The sequence below is a fragment of the Falco biarmicus genome, chromosome 5, assembly GCF_023638135.1.
Source record: "Falco biarmicus isolate bFalBia1 chromosome 5, bFalBia1.pri, whole genome shotgun sequence".
In the NCBI taxonomy this organism is placed as follows: Eukaryota; Metazoa; Chordata; class Aves; order Falconiformes; family Falconidae; genus Falco; species Falco biarmicus.
Genome location: NC_079292.1, coordinates 79783832 through 79805344, shown reverse-complemented (window position 1 = coordinate 79805344; position 21513 = coordinate 79783832). Strand labels below are relative to the sequence as shown.

The window sequence follows — 21513 nt, the reverse complement described above, 5'->3', positions numbered from 1 at the left end:
TGTGTTAAAAGAGAAATCCCATTTTGAGAAGCTGACTGGGAACACACGTGAAGAAAGTAAGATCTGATTCAGCTGTACTAACTGTGTTCCTGTGCAAATGCTTTGAAACTTATCTTGTGCCATTCATGTCTCTGCATGTGGTTCCTATTATCGTACCAAGATGAGCACTGTAAGGTAGACAGACAGCAGAGACAGAAAGGGAAAATGTGTCCAGGAAAATACTGGGTAGTAAGTTTTAGATGGTAGAGGCTTGGGTCAAGGTAGAGGATACCTTTCTCTGAAATATGGACTGGGTTATCTGAAAAAAACCCACTGGTAGGAAGCTCTTTGTGAAACACTAGCTAAAGTTTATCCATCTTCATAAGGGTATTTTCACCTTGTTTTATTTCGTCTGTGCTGTCTACTGATGGGTTGTCCCATGTAAGCACTCATTTCAGCAGGAGGGTTTCCAGCATCACTTTTGCATGAGCATACTTCCCCAGTTGTGATCCTTAACAGCAGGGGAGAGATAAATCGCAGCTCCAGGTCAGTGTCTTTAGGTACTAACAATCCTCTCACAAAATGAAATGCTTGACACGAACAGTGCAAACTTTTAGCTTAGCTAAGGCCATCAGTTTTGACTTGGGAAATTACTGACAAAGAGGAAAATACCACCAGAGTGCAATGACTAACAGGTTTTTATCTGAAAAACAAAGATCAAATTTCAGTGCTGTTTGTTGAAAGTCTTGGATGATAAGAGGAGGAAACTGCTGGGTACATGTCAACAGCTGAAACAAGTAGCTGCGTATTTGTGGCTGCCTGTTTGTTCACTCCATTTGCTCTGATCCTCTTTAATGATTCTCTTGCACTCTTGTCAAGGCAGTGATATTTGTTGAGGACCCTGTCAAGGTGAAGACCCAGGGGCTCCTGCTGCCCTGGAACCCAAGCAGGCATCAGGAGAAGGACCAGCACTTACCCAGGGAAAGGCCTGAACAAGAAAAGCTCTAGTCCTGAGAAAATGTAGTGCCAGGCAATGACATAGCACCAACTCTTTTGCCTAATCAATGGGCTGTTCATCTATACAAGGACACTAAAATCTACTGGAAAACCTGAAATTTTAGTCAGAAACTACATGGCTCCAGAACACTTATTTCACACAACTGTGATCCCAGACAAGAAAAATGCATTTGTGGAGCTGTTTAGATACTCACAATGAAACAGCTGGAGGACATGAAATTACAGAGCTATATATTGTTCTTGTTTAAGCCCAAACAGCTTTAAATACAATGTGGCCAGCTAATGTGCGATAGCCCAAATGATGTGAAGGTCAAAGACCAAATAACTTACAACTGGACCTACCTCTGTGGACGTCTTTTCTTAAAGTCACCTTTCTTTGCCACAATAGAAAGAAAACCAAACACCCAGTTTTACTCAGCATCCTATCTTCTACAGACCTCCCCCCCCCCCCCCCATCACCGTACATTCAAATGCACTGCACTCATTCCTGGCCTATAAATACAGACCAGAATATTGTATTGTTTGTCTTAGTTATTTAAAGTGTGAGGCTGTGAGGAGCAGCAATCTTGAAAGCAGGAAGGAATGCCTTGCTATGCTTTCCACCAAGCTCTCTGAGAGCATTAGCTGGCTCTAACAAGCTCCAAACAGAAGCAGACCTATCTACCTGTTCTCAAACCACAGTGATCCTGAACCAGGACAGGGTGGAAAGAAGGTAGGGACCAAGGAACTCTTTAAAAAGCAGCAAGAAGAAAAACCACAAATGGATACACAGTACTGTTCACTTTCCTCTAAGATCTTTCTCTTTAAATACTGAACTAAAGAATCCCCTCAAGGCTGAAATTGTCATTTACCATAAAACGATTCAAACTCAGCTCCAAGCAGTTCCACTGCCATGAATGACCCTGAACAGAGTAATATCCTCATCACATCCATTCCTTGGCACATCTGATGACTATAAGTTGAGCACATATGGTATATCACTTCCTGCAGGAATAGATTCACTCATCAGTCTGGCTCTTTGTTCCGAGTGACCAACACTCTTTTCTTGAAGGGAAAACTGTGAAAGGAAATTCAGGTGCCAGGAAAATCGCTGACCTATGTGATCCATATAGTGATGGGTGGGGCTGCACTCGCTCTGGGAGTGAGCAATTGCTGGCGTAACAATCCCAAAGATTGGCACTCTGCTTACCCACAAAAGAAGTGCAGGGAACAACAGTGTAAGCTTCCTGTATGGCATCCCATCAAATGACTCAGTGCTGAGTCAGAAGGACCACTGGAGATGTAGGTAATTCTCTCTCCATTGCTCATCCCTTTACAGAGACAGAGACCGATGCCCACAGGGCAGATTCCAAGCCAATTTCAATGCACTTTGGAGGTATTCTGGACCACTATCAACTGATTTCACTCAAACCCATTTTGCTTAAGCTAGTAAAAAGCCACTGATGTAAATGTTGGTCTCATCTGGTTCTGGATTAACTCACTTTGTCATTATAAAGAAAAGTTTTAAGTAATAGCACAGAGTTCTCTAAGCAAGAACAATGGCACTATCAGCAGCCAGAGTGAGGAAGAAATCAAAGCTGTTTCTTAATCATCCTGTGTTCTGACAGAAGTTGGACTAGATTGAAAAGGACTTATGTTTTCAGATACGCACATGAAAGGCCAAATCAACATCCCTGTGAAATCCTCTCGAGTGGAGGTTGCTCCATATCTTTCATGTAGGGGTGTCTGAGAGGATAGCCAGTATTTCTGTTTGAAATTTAGAAAGGGCACACTTCCGGGTGAATGCCAATCTTCAGGAAAAAATGGAGATTTTAATAATGGACTCTTTAAAGCGCTTAGCCTAATACACTGGGCAACCGCCTCTTGCACAACTCTGCCAATTCAACCTCATTCTGACCTGTAGCACGCTCTTCTAATCTGAAATATTTACACAGCTGTGTGGAAATGCTTTGGAGTGTCCTTATCCTACCTGCTGCTGTCCTGCTCTTGGCTTAGTCTCAAGAGTTTTGCTGGTGCCATTTGATTCTGGCTTGCTCAGGCTGGTCACAGGCAACTTGTACAGGTCTGACAGTACCCCTGAATCTTCTTTTGCAACACCATGATGAACCTTGAAATACTTTGTGCATCTTTTCTCCAGTTAGCTGAGACTAGGGCAATGTCCTAACTCTCTTCTCTTGTCTTCTGTTTACTTAAAAAGGGAATAACACGACTTTCTCCTATATTTTTTTTTAATTGAGAAAGTGAATTTTGCCTAATCATTTCATGCAGAGGACCTTTTAAAAGGCTTAGGCTTTATTTTTTTCTGTTATTGGAGAAAACCAAAAAGTACTTTAGTGTGTATATTTTTAAAGAAAAGAAACCCTCAATTTTCCATTGAAGGAGGTAGACTTACATTTCAATCTGTATTAATAATGACTAGAAGAAGCCCGAATCTGCAATCCCACAAACATAGCTATTTTTTCTTCACCACCTCTGACAGGTATGGTATGTGTGGACACTACTAGAAGGCTAAGCAAGTAATTCTGTTAGTAAAAATGAGAGAAAACCTGCAGAAGAAACTTTCTTTCAACATGAATTGTTCAATCAGCTCAAAACCTAAGCAAGGTGATGTGCTCAGTGCTAGGAACTCTGGCATGATGCGGTGACAGACTGTCAGTTGAACTGACTTTGAGTTAGATGTTCCTCTCTGAGGCTGCTTACTCCCTTGCTCTGCAAAGAATTGTATCTAGTTGCAACTCCAGGACACTACAAGTCCATGAAACATCTTTGTCTACGTAATTAGGAGTGATGAAAAATTAATCAACAGGGTCAATAAAACTTTCCGGTATTTTTTTAATCTGCATCTGGCATAACTTTGGGAACAGGGCAAAATAATAGCAGATAAATAGAGAATGCACAGTTGACTCCCTAGACCAGTTGGCTGTTCTAAAGCTATGGAGACAAAGGGAGGAGAGTAGCTTTACTTATGTAACTTTGGAGCCAGAAAATGACATAATTCCTCACAGCCTTACCCTACTCGCCTCTATAATGGCAGCTCCCACAAGAATGAGACAGAGTTACCTTCATCGTGATTCTGGTGTAATATGACCTCTGGCTGAGCATGGATAGAGTTCCCAGAGTGGAAGAAAGGTGTGAAGAGCATACGGGTTTTCCTTTGCTTCAGGATATGCTGAAGGAGTTCATACAAAACATCACCTGAAAGACAAACAGCAGGAAAAAGGAAATGAAAACCTACATATTGCTGAGAAGACTCATTTAGCCATCTGATGCATGAATTCATGGCTCCTGGGTGCTATTCTCAGACCCAAAAATGCTTGCAGTAAAATCCTACATGTCACTGCTTTGCAAGGTTCTTCCCTGAAAGGAAAAAAAGAAAAAAGAAAAGCTGTACATTACTCCTCTGTGTGACTGTGGAAAAATGGGAGAATGATAACACATGTCTTTTATTACCCCAATACAGAGGTTTTTTTCAGGCTACATGACTGCCCATCCAACAGCTCCAAAGCTTTACAAGCAGTAGTTCATTCAGTGTCTCACCTTCTCACAGACTCAGATTTTTAGACAGACACCTTAGGACACAGTATTCTTAAATGTAGAGCCCATGATTTATGCAGTGAGCTGCCGGGAGCAAAGATGGTGCTCTTCTTCAATTACTGAACAATTTAGGCTTTATGGGGGGAGGAGATAGAAGATGCTCTAAAGCCTCTTTATTGGTGTCTCAAGCCAGAGGCAGTGTGCTACTAAGATACTCCATTCTAGGAAACCCACAGAAGGAAGAACTCTCACTTTGAGAAGTTACTTTGGGACGGACTCAAAGACTTGAAAATAATTGAGAGATTTAAGTGTCCTGAACACCCTTGCTCTGGTGACAACACCCTGGTGGTACTCCAGTGCTATAGGTGCCTTAGGAGCTTGTGTATGCCACTCTTGGTGTCATGGGTGGGACCCCTGAAAAGCTAGTTATTTCCAGCTACTAGAATCTGTACGGAGCTCACTTCAACAGGCAGTATTAGACCACAGATACGATGCATATGATGCAGACTAAGGAACAAAACACAGTGAACTTGGTATGGGTGAATACAGTCTGTGAGTCGCTATTGTATCACTCTTCCACAGAAACATCTGCAGCAAATTGTATTGCACCAAGCTTTTGCATGAATTGATCAAGATGCTTCTTTTTGGGCTGCAGGCAGGCTGTTCCTCGCTCCCCCCACCCCCATTCCCTGGCACCAGAATTGCTGTATCTTTTCTCAGTGGAACACATCACTGCAGTTATCTAGAAGACCAGTGGACTAACTGCTTATTTTGTGTCTTTTTATGTATTGCCTCTTGTACCGATGCCATTCCTCCAACAACATCTACACGAAACACACAGGTACGTATACATTTTGCCTGATGTAACTGTTTGCACATCTCAAAGTGAAAATGTACAACACAGGGTAGGAAGTCTATCGACTTCTAATTCTGCTTGCTCTTTCCTGTTTATTATGTTCCTCATATTACAGAGGAACAGGTTGCAGCAATAACATTACCTGAGAAGGAACTTAGTGAAGTTTCACATAGGAAACCTTGGATTTTCTGAAAGACTTTTCTCAAGAGTGTGGGGTTTTTTTTAGTAGTTACTTCTATGAGATTGTAAGCTGTACGCTGTTTGTCCCTTGCCTCTATAAACTGCCAATGCTCTATCTGTGGGCAAGTTTAGTGTCTTCACGTGAAACAGTTAAAGCCATCCTGCTTTCCATAGTTCAGCTTTATTTTTAGCATCTTGGCTGCTTTTACTGTCTCAGCGGTGACTTTAGGGCATTTTTAATAGGTGACTGCAATACCTGAAAATCTAATTAAAAACAAAGCCTTGAGAACCCAGTTACCTTTTCCATGTTTAGTACATGAAAGGCTAAAAAGTGATTTTACCGCGTAATTTGCATCTTTGAATGCAATAGTGGCATAATCATAACTAGTACTGTAACACTCCAAGCAATAAGGTAGCAAATTTGTACCTCTTTTGATTTGGCCTGACAGACTACTGAAAACACCCTTAAAGCTGGATGCCTTCTTTTTACCTAACAAAAGAGTTATGCTTCTGCACCACCCAGATGCAGTAATGCTAAAGTGAAAAGCGTTTTTCAATCTCTCCCTCCCTTCCCTGGCCAGCCCTAAACAGGAGAATAGCTGTGGGGCTGTAAGCCTACTTTATGGCTAGGACCACTGGGGGGAGTGGATGCAGCTCTCTCGGTTTAACCATGAGGGAAAAGGATCACATTTTATGTAGCTATGATCTTTAAAAACTTAATACCTCTATGCCAAACATTATTTCATAGCTCTTAAATTTCACGTACAGTTAATTTCTGGGCAATGTTGCAGGAATGTCCCTTTACCTACAGTCATCTGAAATTTTTGGGACTGACTCAGATATGCTCTAAAATTATTATTATCAGTGGTAAATAACTGGAGAGAAGGAGGAGAGAAAAAGCAAGGGAGGAGGCCTTTAGTTTGGTTATTGCATTTCAAATTTAGTTAAGTAAGAGCTTAACCTTCTGCATAAAGTGAGGCTTTGCAAGCCAGAGGCTCTTCTCTGGGAACGCTCTATTTCCAGCCTACAAACATCTTAATCCTACTCATTTCAAGTGCCCCCACAGCACACAAGGGGAAAAGCAGGGGCATAACTTGCAGGCAGCAAGGCATTGGAATGATAAGGGGCGTTGCAGACAAGATACATAAAGGTGACCCTTATAGTCCTTGCCCACATCTACACTTTCAGTACTCCTTTTTCCTTAAGCAGGGCTAATTTTTAATTAAATGATTCAAAGTGGTGTACCAGAATTTAAAAAGCAGACGTTTGTAGGCATCAGTTTTCACTACGGTATTACACTGGCAATAGACATGAATGTTTGGCATCTCCTTCCATGCAAAATTAGTCCTGGATTTGAAGCACATGCTTAAAAAACTTCGTATACACTAAATATAAGCCACAGTTTGTGAGGCAGATGCTGCAGGAGGATGGCTGTGGGGGTGCGTTCAAGGGAGTAGCCAAGCAGCTTGATGCAGAATTAGTGCCATGGCTTGTTTATCAGCTGGATCCAGGCAGCACCAGCTGTACTTCAGCACCTAGTGAGCCTTGCAGTGAAAGCCTTCTCACAGCAATTCTGTCACCACTTGGTCCAAACTCTTTGATCACCTATGGTGACTGAATTACGAGCCTTTATATTTAACAGGAATACCTTGTATGGTCACAAAAGAAAAGCTCACAACTCATATTTAGTTAAACATCCCTGACAAAGGAGGGCAGAGGCTTACTCCAGCTGTAAAACTGGAGCAGACAGACCGCAGGGGATATAAATACAGGCAGGCAACATACATATTTCTAAATCTTCTTTGTGAATAAATGAAGACATAATTTGAGCAATAGGCAGACTGATCCACACACCTGTCTGCTGTGCCTTGGGCTGGCCTCCAGCACGTGAGAGGATATGGTAAAATAAAGCAAAGCCCACAGGGGCTGTTAGAGGAAAGGTCCCCCAGGGAGGAGTTTTGCAGTCACTTCTAGCAGCAAGTCAGCCAAGCCAACTGTGAGGCAAAATGCTAATATGGGCTTCTTAAAGAGGCTGGAGCACTTGATTAACTTGCTGCTGTAGTTCTGTCTGTGAAAAGATAAGCTGTTACAGGGAAGAGCTGGAAGTCACAAACTGCTGCCAGAGAAGCTTGCTTTCTGGGAGCTCTGCAGGGAGTTTTAACCAGAAACAGGCTGGATGTTTGCGTTTGGATTTGCATTCAAATTTGCCTACAACTCAGGTGTATCAGGACTTCATTCCCTCCTTGTCTATTTTGTCCTTGCCTCATACAAGCATCTCTGTCCACCCTCTCCTCCCCTTGCCCAGTCCACCACAGCAAATACGAGTTTCCTCTTCTGACCCTCTCCAGATTTTGTTGCAGCTTCCTCTCCCTTTTCAGTCACAACTTCTGTAAGTAATCCTCACCTGAATGAGGAGACCTGTATCGAAAGTCCTCTTTGGTCAGGAGCAGCAGAGCCTTGCCGTTCATCTCGAAAGTGTTGCTCTCAATCGGCCTCAAGGAAAACTCCTTCTCCGCCCACCTGAGCCACTGTGCCACATCATCCCTGCTCCAGTAAACGGGCTGCAAACCTGTGGCAGGAAGAGACCATGACTGTGTTACCAAATTGAGACGAGGCATGGGAATATAGGCAAACGTTAGTGAATCCTACTTTCTCCACACACCATAATGTGCAAAGTCTCAGGGGAAGGTATAGGAGAGGAATGTCACGTTGACAGAGAATTACTCTAGGCACTGGACTGTGAAATACTTCATTAGCTTAGGCACCTTGGTTTATCTGTGACAGTAATACTGAGAAACAAAAACTGCCTCAGAATCGTGAAAAAAGCTTCTAGGACATTATTTCATTCCAGGTTTCCACTGTGAAATGGGAATTTCCTCCAGCTGCTCCTTCTGAGGTGCAGAGCAGGCAGGAGGCAAAGCCCTTGGCACCATCCATCCTCGGTGTGTATCCTTTCATGGAAGAGAGCCATGCTTTCTCTTCATGCCCCTTGTAAAGTCATTGATCAAGAATAATGAACATGCAACCAGATGCAAGAGAGCTGTGGCTGTACTTCCCTCTAGGTGGCTGGGGTCTGTAAAGAGGGCTGCTTAACACAGCCTCTGTAACAGTGCGTCTGTAAGTGGTTATCAGTATGGGTACAGTTAAAAAAGTTGTATTCAGACTGGCCCACCCCTCCTGCACATGCTGTTACGCTAGCAGATGTTATTCCCACACTGGAGGGGAAAATAAGTGCTGAGGCTGTGGCACCTTTAGCACTGCCTTAGCTTGTGTTTCCTGTATAGTGATAAAATACTACCAGCGTAACTCCGTCCACATAAGGGTGGTATGCCATTTTATAGTAAAATAGCAGGTATGTTTGGTTTGGGCACAGATTTTTCAGGGCTCCAAGGAGAATCTGGCACTTCCATCCTCCCAGCCAGCTCGTGCAGCATATACAGCCTAGACTACCATGTTTACTCACGGGGGCCCAACCAAGTTACCGTGAAAGTCAAAGACCTTTTGCCTACTACCTTTATTGGGCCCAGGCAGAGAGGCTTGGGAGGTGTGACAATTCAATATCTGTTTTACAGACAAATCTAAAATAGTTCCTTCCCCTGGAGAGAAGGCAGCACGGTGAAGAGCTGTTTATACCCAGGTAGAGAGATTATCTCCTGTCCACCGGGAGATAAAAAGCTTTCTTTTCTTTCCCTCCTTGTGAGATGACTCATTGTTTGATTTGCTACAATGCGTTGTGTAGAAATGAAAGCTTCACACTGTGTGTAGGAACATAAAATTTGCCATATCTGATCAGATCTCAGGTACACAGCCTCTGGCAGGGACTAATACCTTATGCTTCAGAGGAAGACGAACCTCCCTTCCTCATATTGCACCTGGCTGAATGTATGCTGCACATGGGAAGAAATTTTGTTCCTGGCACACCATTCTTTGAGATCCAATTACCCTTCTCCTACCAAGCACTGAAGAAAGCTGAGAGAGTTGTGTCACTGTTTTGTTTTGGTTCTTACTTCTTTAACAGATAGGCAACCCTTTTCTGTGTTTTAGCAAGAGGTCACATGCAGTGAACTGCATTCTGCTGCTACCTCAGATTCCCAGACACTGGCTTTGGAAAGTCCCAGAGCCACAGCTGTATGCAGAACTGAATATTAGTTGGAAAAGGAATTGAGATCGAGCCTGAGAAAGGGTCAGAGCTGACCTAAGGAAGGGATGTCTGCATGGCAGCAGCAAGAATTTCCATTGGCTTTCAACTGCCCCTGTAGCACTGTATTATGTGCCACACAGAAACAAGAAGTAGCATTTATTTATTTATGAAGGACTTAAATTCTCTTCCCCCTATTGAATTAGTGTCTGATTACTGGGGTCAGAGTTGTCTGTAGGACCTTTCTTTTTGAAAGGACAGGAGTGAGGTGTAGCTCTGCTCAGGGACATGGAAACTGTCATCTAAAATGCTAGTGAGGTTCATCTTTTGCTGAATACGGAGCTATTCCTGCAGAAAACACACTCCAGACCACAGGCTGCTGCTGGGCAGCATGCACAATGACTGCAGCTAAAAGAGAAAGAAGTCAAGACATGATGCAGCCAGACCACATTGTATCAAAGGGTTTAAAAGACTATCTGAGGAGTGCTTGAAATGCTCATGAGTGGTTTCCTTTGCCTCCCTCTTTGCCATGCCATGCAAGTAATAAATTGCCCAAAGGAGTACTGTCATGTGGAAATCTAACTGAACCTCTGATGTGCACTTCACAAGATGTGGTATGAAACAAAACATCACTGGAAAAATCAGGCCGACATGGATAGAGCTATATGACAGCTTCACGTGAGGTGCACGCTCCCTTATAGATCACATAATAAATAAATCATTCCCTGTACAAACATGGATCAATGTTTCCCAGGTACTGGTGACAGTGTATTTGCGCCTTCCGTCCAACTAACACAAAAGTACCACGTCTAAAGGGATTGATTGGTGCTAGACCCAGAACAGCCAAATAAGCTACACAGACAGGGACAAGCCATGTGTGCTGTGCCAGCAACTCCGAGACTGACCCAGCATTTCACACTGCAAATCAGGTGTCTGGGTTTCAGCAGGATCTCCGAAGCTTGTGAGAAAAGCCGCAAAGTTGTACAACCTAGGACCACTTGGCTTCTAGTTACTGAGAATCAGCAAAAGCAGCCCTTCTAATTCAGTTTGGCTATTGCTAAAATGAGTGGGTGGATGCGCCACATCTCTCCACCCATGGGGTGATACCATAATTAAATACTTACATTGTGTTTGGAAGATAGAAAGTGCCGTAAAATGTTAACTGCTTTCCATAGATGGATTGCTGCTTCTCTCATTTCCCTCCCTCCCTGCCCAGCCGCTTTCCTGGGAAGTTACTTTCTCTGAAAAACCCTCTTTAGCTGCCTGCCTCCACTGCATGCCGATGTGAGCTGAACCAGTTCAGTCGCAGGAGGCTTTTCTGGGAGTGCAGACTGGTGTTGCTGAAAGTACTTCAGAAACCACTGTTCAAAAAATAATTCTTTCATGTGCAGTACAGCATTTACTAAACTTGTATCCCACATTCTTTGCCCTTTCTTAAAAAGAAGCAGTTGGTTTTGTGAAAACAAGGGCATGAGAGGGTTGGCTTTGCAGCTGAAGGGATTTTACAGCACAGCACATCTAGCTATCAGTAGGTCCTGAAAATGCTTTCCTATACTCTCCATGAAAGAAAAACTAATCCTGCTTATACAATTTTTCTTTTTTGGATGCTGTTTCTTATTTTTCCCCTCTTCATCCTCTCTTTTATTGTTGTGCCCACAGTGGAGGAAAATGGTCTCTTTTAATCTCTCCAGTTTTATTTTCTGTGAAAGCTAACAGCGTTGTCTTCAACTAACAAAGATATTTACCAAGCAGAATAAAGTGAGGAAAACAAGTGCTGTGTTACAAAATAAGGACAGAGTTTTGCCTGCTGAACCAACTGCTGAAATCAGTGGGAAGGCTTTGGTGCTTTCAGTAGGTGTAGATCAGACAGGGGGCATGCTGCCTTTCTCTGAGTCTGCCCTCTCGGTGGCCAGCATTGCCACGGACTTCAGAGTGTGAATTTTGACCTGGGAGCAGGACCTGGCTCTGCTCCCATCTCTACCATTGCTCTGCTGGCAAAATCTGGCAAGCTTTCCAATCTTGGTCTCCCTATTTGTGTAGTGTAAAAGTAAACAAAAACTTATTGAACTCAATAGCTGAAAGCAGGTTAGACAAAGCCATGCAAACCATCACAATCCGGCCCTGCAAGATCCAGCGTATTCTCTAGTCTGTCTTCTGTCAGCTTTCAAGCACCACCTCCAGCACAGTAAAATACAGTAATTTATAGACACGTTTATAATCTGACAGCCTCATATGCATTAAACAGGGAGAAAAATTCGTGCTCACCTTCCTAATGCTGCAGGCTGGTGCACTGGTGTCTCAATAGATTATCTACTTCTGTTACTTATTCCTCACCTGAAGTCCTGTTTCTAACACCTGTTACACTAGCTACCTTATAAATTGTAAGAGCGATCAATTCTCATGCTCCAGGGTACAATCTGATAACCATCTGGACTGCAGAAGAAATCTACTCTCTGTTCCTTTCTGTTCTTGGGAAGAAAAACCAAGTACATTGAAGAGGGGCTGATGGGGTAATTTACACCTTGAAGTAGCCAGTAAACTTGTTTAAGTATGTTCAAGCACTTACACACATAGTGCACTCACACACGCAACAGAATGTATTGGTCTGCTGAAGAGGAGTTTAAGCTGATGGTCTCTAGAGTTCACCTCCTTTTGACAGGGAGCCCCTCAGGAAACTTAAGCATGGTCAGGCTTTGAGGTTGGAAAAACAGCATGCTCGCTCACCTAGTATAACGTTCTGCACAGAAAAATACACAGCCAACAGTATTTGCATCTGACCACAAACTTCTGGTGGGGTTACAACGTTTTTTTTTAAGAGATGTAACAACACTTTAATCTTGCAAAGCAATTGTATTCAGCATCTCCTCCTTTGCTCTGGAAGACAGGGTATGAATTTTACAGTATGACTTGCCATGAATGGTGTATGTAACAGATAAATCTAAAACGTTAAGTATAAGGTACTGTAGGCTGTTTTCACCTTGACTCATTTTGGAACAATCTGAAGACACAAATCCAATGCAAAGTGTGATGTACAGTACCACTGAGAGCTGCTGTTCCGTTTTAGTTTCGATATGAGGATGCAGCCACATGTATGACAGAAACAGCATTCACAGTAAGTTTCGTCTAACTTTTTGTTCCACTTCAGCCAGGCACACCATCCTTACGCCTGGCTGCCTGGCAGGCAGGATGATGAGGCAAGAAGCGGGTAAAGACAGACCTCTCATTTATCCCAGCTTTCAGAATTGTTCTCACTCCCACACCGAAAACTGCTTAGCACAGTAGTAGGGCAAACAGCAAAGGGGCCAGTGCATGCAAATCAGCAGCTGGTTGCCAAACACCCAGGGACAGATGCATCATGATTGGCAGCATCAGGCACGTCATCCCTGACTATGGGACAGAGTACTTTAGTCGGAAAATGATGCTGGAAAAGTTCAGAAGTCTTGAACATCTGCTATCAACTAGCTCTTTAGGAACTGAAGCTCTCTTTCTTATTATTAATTATTATTATTATATTATTATTAATTAATTAACAAAATCCCTCCATAAAGCAGAATATGTGGTTCTGCATATGATGGTGTATATGTCAAGCAGAAGGGGGGCATGAAGTTGTGTTTTTCTCTTCATTGCTGTTTAAAGGCAACACGGTCTGGAGGAAAAACATACGATCAGGTTAAAATCTTTCACCCAGGCAACTTTTTAAAAGCCCTCTCCTTCTGTCTCCCTTCTTTGTTTGGAAAGCTAGATTACCAAAATGCAGAGAAGTGTCATGAGGCTTGGCCATTTAATATCTGAAATGCTTTGAAAGTGCAAAATGCTGCACAGCTGCTTCAAATGACTATGGTTCAATACTCCCATGGTGCTGTCTCTGCTGCTCCCTGGTTCCCTGTTCAGAGGTATTGATTGTTGCTGCAGACCAGGGGCCTTGTTCTGACATTGTGCTCAATCCTGACAGCACAAACCACAACATGCTGCTCCCCAGGAAGGGCTGAGCTGAGTTCAACAGCAGTGTGCCCATCAGGCTGAAGGGGGTTTCAAATTAAAACCCAGGCTGGGTTCTAAGGTTGTCCTGAGGCAGGAATTTTATGTTGTGTCTGCCGGAGCTGCTGCACCGATCTCTTACCACATGTGCCTTCCCCATAGCTACCAGCGCTGGTAGGCTCCCACCCACAGGGTGCTCAGCAGCTCTTTAGGACTGCCTCTGCTATGGCTGGGAAAGGCAGGAAGATTAAGGACCTTGCTTTCTCAAGAAGCCTTTTCAATTCCTCAGAGCGGGGCAATGGGTAGCAGAGCTGTGGCATGCTTAGCTATCCCCATGCAGATGGACAGCCTAAACAACTGCCTCCTGGGGCTGCTCTTGGGTTGGCATACATGTGGAAGATGCAGCCTTACCACAGGATAAATCCTGTATCTCTGCTGGTCTGTGCTCCTGCTGTTACAAGTAAGGGACAGAGATCTGGAGTGCAGTGATGTGCCTGACCACCTGCTCTTTCCAGCAGGTCCCAGACGACCCCCCTCTTTGCTCATGTTGTGCTTATAGGCAGAGAGGGCAGGTGACTCATGTAGTGGAGAAGCAGTGGCCATTCATTGCTGCTGGGCCACAGAAACTGCCTCACCCTACAGCAGAGTGCTGGCTCTGCAGCTTTGAGGCCCAGAGATAAGCAAAGGTAGAAAAGGAGGAAAAGGTTAATCCTGGCTAATCCTCAGAGAGAATTATTTGGGAGGTGAGTACAAACTGGTACAAGGGAAATGGATGGCAGCAGATGAAAATGTGCCTTTATAGGTCTTGTTAAGGAAAAAACGACTGGATAGGGAACAGAGGAGTCATGCAATGGGCAGGAAGAGAGATCCCAGTAAGGTCTGTGTGCCCTTTAAAAAGGTCTGAAACTGCCTGTAATCAGAATGACAAGGCTTTCGGAAGCTTCCTATACTGCTGGGAACAGAGGGTGAAACGGCTTTTTTAGTAGTAATCTGAAATAAAAGGCATAGGCTTATGTCTCCTGCTGTCCTGTTGAAGAGGGTATTAGAGGTAGAGCACAAGTGCAGGTAATGCTCTGTGCACGAAGTCTGCTCTGGGGCCCCAGTGTATGCGAACGTCTACAGAAACAAACCTAGTGAAGCACTGGGCATGGTTTCTACCATGCTGATTTTGCTAGCGTGGTGCCCTGTGATCCAGCCCTTCACTGTAAAGAGACCCTGGAAAGTTGACACACCCAAATCCCTTAGGGCTTCAGGGTCATAAAATAAATAAAATTGCTTTTCTAATGCAGCCTTTGGAAAGCCAGTAAGAAACATATTGATTGGAAAATGCTCAATTAGAATGATCAACCTCTAAGCTCTCATACAGGGAAATAAATCTTTTCAATTCCCCACACCCAGTGCCAAGCTCAGCTTCCTGGAAGCAACTATGGCCCTTTCTGGAACTGAGGTGAAAATCCCATGTTCCATCACCTCCCCTGACCTGCTGACATTACACATGGTTTGCATTTGCTGATCAAATGCACAAGCAGGACTCTAAATTAGCTGGCTGGGATGAGACAGCTTGCTGATTAATGACGGCAGATGAAGTCACCAGTACAAAAACCCCACAAAATTTGAAGTCTGTGCAAGGGGGAAAGGAGGGAGGAAAGGCCACACTCTACAGAATTGAATGTGAAGAACATATTCTTTCTCACTCTGCAGCCGAACCCTTTTCTTTGCAGATGCAAATTAGTAAATGAAGTAACACTCTTACACAAAATTACTCAGCTATGCCTAAGACCCCCTACCCTAGCAACAATCAGAAAAGTCCCTGACACTGCAGACCAGTTCCTGAAGTCCTTAAGAGTTGTACCTGATGTCAGAATAAAGCCTCAAGTTCAACCCCAGTCATTTAACGTGGCCAGTTGTGCTGCATTTCTTGTAACTGACATCAGTATTTGACCCATAGCAGCTGCCTCTCTCCTTTCTGTTTCCACCTGCATCATCCAGAGTTCACTTGCAGAAAAAGCAGACCTTCGGATGCAGCCCTCTTTCCTCTGTGAGCTGCCCTGTTTTGGGATCAGTCACAGAAAATGTTATAATGCTGGAGCAGTCTACCTGCTGCTGGCAGGCAGTTTGTGGCCTGAAAAGAGAATTCACCCAGGATGGGGCAAACCAGTCTAGATAAATGGTGCTGGTATGCATGCTGAAGTGGCCAGGCTTTGAAGGTCTGGAAGGGAAAAGCTATCAGCCAAAGAAGCAAGCAACCGCAGAGGTGATGAAAAGACCAACCTGTTTTCTAGGCATTCATTCCATGAGCCATGTCCAATATCTTTCAAAAGCCGTGCAGAATGGCTCCAGCTTCCTTTTGTGTTATTTGCAAAACCTTCCTAGAAGCCTGACAAGAGCTCTCCTTCCAGGGCAGAGTGAAGGCTGGCTTTTTGCATCTGGGCACCACATTCAGAGAAGGCCAGAGCGTAACAGTGAGTCAGTGAGCTGTGGACAGCACAATACCATTCAGCTAACTGCAGCCGTTCGGCTGCTACTGCAGTTGCTGCACTCAGGAAAGGACTTGCTTGGGTCCCAGACGACCCCCCTCTTTGCTCATGTTGTGCCTATAGGCAGAGAGGGCAGGTGACCATGGGATTCCTACCAGAGCAGCCTGTGCAACACAAGCAGCTGGCAGCGGGATGGGGAACAGGGAAATGTTAGTTTGGATCTGCTCCCAGTTATAGTCTTAATCCACTCCTGACTTCTTCTCAACCAATTTTTTGGCCATTTTCCATGGAGCAGACATTGCTTTCCTACTGCTCCCTTCCAAAAGGAGCTGAAATAAATGTCTTCTGTTGCTTTTTTCCTTGTATGTGCAAAAACTATATCCTAAACAAAACTAGCTGTGCTCTGACAATGGCATGGGTTAGCTAGCTCAAAAGACAACACTGACAGAAGCAAGCAGTTTTATAAGCAGAAGTCAAGGAGATTATAAAAACTTAATTTTCTTCTTGGCAGCTCTTCATTGTTTCAAACCAATTTATCTTAATCCAGGTCAAAATTCAGGTCTAACAAACATTCTTTACAGTTTTCCTGTATTGGATATGGCCACTGCTGATACTACTATTAGTAATACTTGCACATTTACACTATACAGTGCCTTTCAACTACAAACGGATTAGATTGTTATATCTGTTTTATAGATGTGAGGCACAAAGTCATTGGATACCTGCCCATACACTGAATCTCTTATAGGAGGGACTGAATCCAGGAACTACATTCTGCTCCTCTTTACAAGTGGACAAATCCAGAGTATCTTTACATCCTTAACATCTGCTTTTCCTTCCCAATTCTTGTGTCACTTAATTGGTGCATCCTAGCAACAGTAATTTTAAGGTAAAAAAACCCCAAACAACAAACCTGTATTAGAATGAACTGTCAATACATGCCGCTTCTTTCTTTTAACACAATGTGGCCTTGATCCCTGGCTGAGGTGTTGAAGATTTGTAAGTAAGTAGAAATAAATTGATCTTGGTAGTCTTGACCTACATATGGTTTTACTTAAGTCTTTTGCCTGCTGCCTAATTGCTGTACAGTGGAGTGCTCAGATTATTACCATGCTTACAGTATGGGGCAGTAATGCTGGTGATGGAACTGAAAGCTCTGGTTTTAGGTACCTGATCAACACTCCAGAAAGATGTGAAACTCTGAAGAAATAGTTGCTAGCTGCGATGAATGCAGCTGCTAAAATGAAGATGGTGTCTTTCAGCAACTTAACACTTTAACCTATCATCAGCTAGGTCACCTCAATCTTCCAGTGGCTGCAAATCTAGAGGTGATTCTACTGTTTTGGAAGAGCGAGTTTAAGAAGTCCTTTTTGTACAGCTGAATCAAGTGGAAAGTTTTGAAATCTCAGTTTCACATGCCAACAAAACACCACCAACAACATAGCAATAGTAATCCTCCTGTATTAAGAAGCTGCTTTCTTCTCACAAGGAGATTTTGTTCTCAGAGGCTGACATCCTGAAGAAGTTGGGTCCCTTTCCCTTCAGGAATTTTGGCTGGGACTTTGTTTCCCAACTCAACTGTGATTGTGAGAGCTGGGGAGGGGTGAGCGTGTATAGAAAAAGCGTGTTTTCCAGGCTGTTTCCAGGGAACGTGAGGCCAGCTCCACTACAGAACAGTCTACACCGTGACAGCAAGATGTCATCCGTTGGCCTCTTCTGCACTGGGGTTTCAAGCCTTGTGAGCTGCAGCTGCACTTGTGCTGCTACTGTAAAAGCAGGTTTTGGCAGCACAGCCAGAACCATGGCTTACTTTTGACTGTAACCATTAAGCAAATCAGTGTAGCGAAAATTTTACCACCAGCATGTGGTAAAAGCATGTCATACTTCTACTGTAACTGATTTCACTTTTGGACCTGTCTCTTGCTTATGCAGGCATTCTCCTTCAGATTCCTAATTCAGGAGGGCTATAAAAGCCTGCTTCAATCCACCAGTATATGAGGAGTTCTGTGCTTTATGTGAAGACCTGCCTTCAGGTGACATTAAATATTAAATAACTGGGGGATACGGTGCAAATTACAGCTCTGGAGACTGCATGCCGTACTCAGTTCTGAACCACATCTTGGGCTTTGGAAGTAAAACCCCACTCTTAGCATGCTGCAGACATTTCCCGCTCCCAAGATGCTGCAAACCAGAGTTCTGACATGATTAAAACCTCCAGATTTAGCTTCATTTCTTGATGGTTCCTTAATGAACCAAATCCCTGCAGCTCTTACAAACTGTCAGTCATTTCTCCAAGAAGACGCTGCTGTCCTAGAGAAAGGTCAAGTGCTTAAAACAACAGCTTTAGATCCCTGGGGTTCTACTCCACATCCAGGGGGACAGAGAGGCCACTGAGATGGATGCCAAACTACACTACAATACATTACTCAAACAAGAGAAGTAACTACATTCTATTTACATGGGGCCCTTTACCCTTCCACTGCAACTTGTGCACAGAAAGGCTTCTCGTACTAAGGTACTTCTGCTTGAAATACATTGATAATGAGAACAAATTAAGTGTGTGCTCTTTGATTATCAGATGATAAATTATCATGATTATCTTTGCTGCAGCTTGAGAATTGCTTCCTCTCCAGGGTTTAACTCCTGCTTGCTCTGAAGCTAGTCAGCACACCCACTAACTTCTCATATTAGGCCCCCAAAACACTGGCTTCCACTTACTATTTCTATGCAAGCATTATGAGGTTGAGGTATTACTTCTGTTTGGGGCCACTTGAAAATATTGTCCAAGGAATTAAAAATCAACTTTTTTAATTGGGACAGCAGGCAAGATCCTGTTTGGGAGCTTGTCAGATTGGTGCTAGGATGCTGTGCTGCGTGTCTCAAAGACATGAGCATCCTGCAGTCACGGCTGCAGCACTTGCAGTCATCCCTGGGATGCCCTCTGAACTAGCTTCCTGATGTGCCAACCACAACAAGGGCCTGAGCATACGCTGCGTGTTCAGCACAGTCTATCTGACGCTACGGCAGACAGTTCATGCTGAGGTCTGTGGGTACTATGGCTCTGGCAAATTCCCGGGCAGCTGCGACACCAACTCACCTCCGACTGCAGCAGAGAGGCACACTTGAGCTACAGCTACCTCTCTGTGACAGCCTCAGGTCTTGGAAATACACACTTTTAGTTTCTCCCCTCTGGCTTCACAGGTGTCTTGCAGGAGTCCTGTGCTTGAGGGAAATATCCCCACTCCTGAACTGGGTATATTGGAATCCCTTTCTATTATTCCGCCTGTTATGAAGGAACCAGAACAAAGTAATTTCTGTCTTAGCACTGGGATGCCTGCAATCACTATACTGTCCTTCGAACCAGCTCCTTGCAGGCCACAGCTCACACAATAAGCTGACTTAGTATTGGTTTTTGTCCACCCCTTTGATGTGCCAGTGCAGCTGGTGAAGGAGCTATGCTGTGATCTTGATGAGAGAGATAATTTGTATTTAAGTATATATATGTACATCAGTTTCTGCCAGATCAGCTTTCTGAGCTGATTAAGAGCACAATTGTTAGGTCAACACAACTGGCAGGGAGGTGGCAAATTGCAAAAAGAGTAACAGCTGGATGTGGTGACAGAGAAAGGAAGAAATGCTTCAGCTAGTATTGTTACAGAACATGTCATGTCACTGGAAAATGCATGGGCTCACTGTATTACTTGAGTTTAATCTTGATGATGTCACCAAGAAAGGCTCGCTTCCAGGGTTGGAAAAATTACTGCAGTGTCAATAGAGGCAAATAATTTACCTACGCATTTCCAGTAAAGAATCAAGCTTTGAATGAAAAGGAAAACAAATGGGTGAGATAGGTTTCTTGCAAAGGTAAAGGTGCGTGAGGGAGACTGCATAACTAGTAATGATGGGTAACTGACACCATCTCAGATTCTCAGATTAATACTCTGTAAACCTATTGTGCTAGGTCACTAGTACACTAGACACCTAAAGACCTCAACATCACTGGAGCTACCTTGTGCTGTCCTTTCCACCCTTCCTTTCCCACAGGAAGGGTGGCCATCCCTGTGCTTGCTATCGTCAACAAACTGCTGCAGATGTGCCGGGGGAAAGGGGATCTCTGTCTCTTGAGAGGGACATTGTGCGTTGCAGCTGGGAGTCCCAGAGCTGAGGTGGGATCAGCTGTGGAGCTGTGACAGCAGGGAGGGGTGAAAGGGTTACCCCTTTCAGTCCCACTAAAAGTGCCCCCTCTTTTGAAGGGGGGAGGGGTAGCAACCTTATTTTTCTTAGTTTAAGTATTGTGAAAGAGAATTAACTGGTACCACCTTCAGAAATATTTATAACTCCTAATGGCTTTCTTACATGGCTGACAGTTGTGCCAGATGGTATAAAACATCGAATAAGGAGTCCCTGCCTGGAAGACATTACAACATAGATAGGAGAGGGAAAAGACTGAATGTACAAGCAAAGTGAGCAGCATGATGGTGTGCACACGATGCTGGTCTCCTAGGAACCAGCTGAAACTACTGGAACCCCCATACACTCTTTACTAAGAGGATACTGTGAAAATGTAGTTGAAATACTTTTTCATCAACTTGTCTAATTAAAATTTTCATAGTAGTGCTCCTATGTATTTTGGCAAATTTTGGCCAGCTCTGTGAAGGACACTTGTCAAATTACATATCTTTTCTGTTGCAGAAATCCAGATTTATAGGTATATCTGTTCACACAATTTCTATTCACAAAAACTCAAACAATCACAATCATGCTAAAATCAGGAATGCAACAGAGGTGTCTCTATAAAGTAGTAATTTCTCTTCTGTTCTTCCAATGCTTCAAGACTTGCTTGGTTTACAAAGTCCAAACCAGTTTAGCTTCATTCTTTTGTATCGCGACTTCCAAATCATCTCAAGTTTCTGCTTTCCTGGGAAGATTGATTCACAACCAACTTGCACAAGACGTAACACCTTTTTAAAAATCCACCATTTGGACCTACTGGTCATGCGCCTGGACTTGTCTGAACCTGGCCATCCCTGATGTCGTATCTGCTGTCCTACTAAGACACACCTGCCTGGATATCCTCTCTTTGGTTAAGCCGACTGTCACAAATTAAGTACCCATGAAAGCTGTTTTTGCCAACTGTACCAGCAATAGCAATTTTTTTAAAATGCTATTCAGTATTAGATCAGAGGAAGGGAAGTTTCCTGGTAACTAGAGCACAGGAGTCAAATCCAGACTGCAGCAGGACTGCATAGCTTATAAACCTCTCAGGATCAAAGACTGCGTGTGTACGAGCAGGAGATGGCAGGGAGTAGGGCAAATAGAAAGACAGACTTGAGAAACAAGAAAGTAGGAAGTGA

General features: G+C 43.7%; 1 protein-coding gene across 6 annotated transcripts in view; it reads right to left on the bottom strand.

Moving 5' to 3' along the window:
* ETV6 (ETS variant transcription factor 6) overlaps positions 1-21513 on the bottom strand; it is a 139968-nt gene that overhangs the window by 26136 nt on the left and 92319 nt on the right. For all 6 annotated transcript variants that reach the window (XM_056339909.1, XM_056339906.1, XM_056339907.1 and 3 more), the window contains 2 exons: positions 7971-8135; positions 4057-4191 (listed from right to left, as the gene is read on the bottom strand). In XM_056339909.1, the coding sequence (XP_056195884.1) occupies positions 4057-4191; positions 7971-8135 (300 nt within the window). The remainder of the gene's footprint in view (positions 1-4056; positions 4192-7970; positions 8136-21513) is intronic.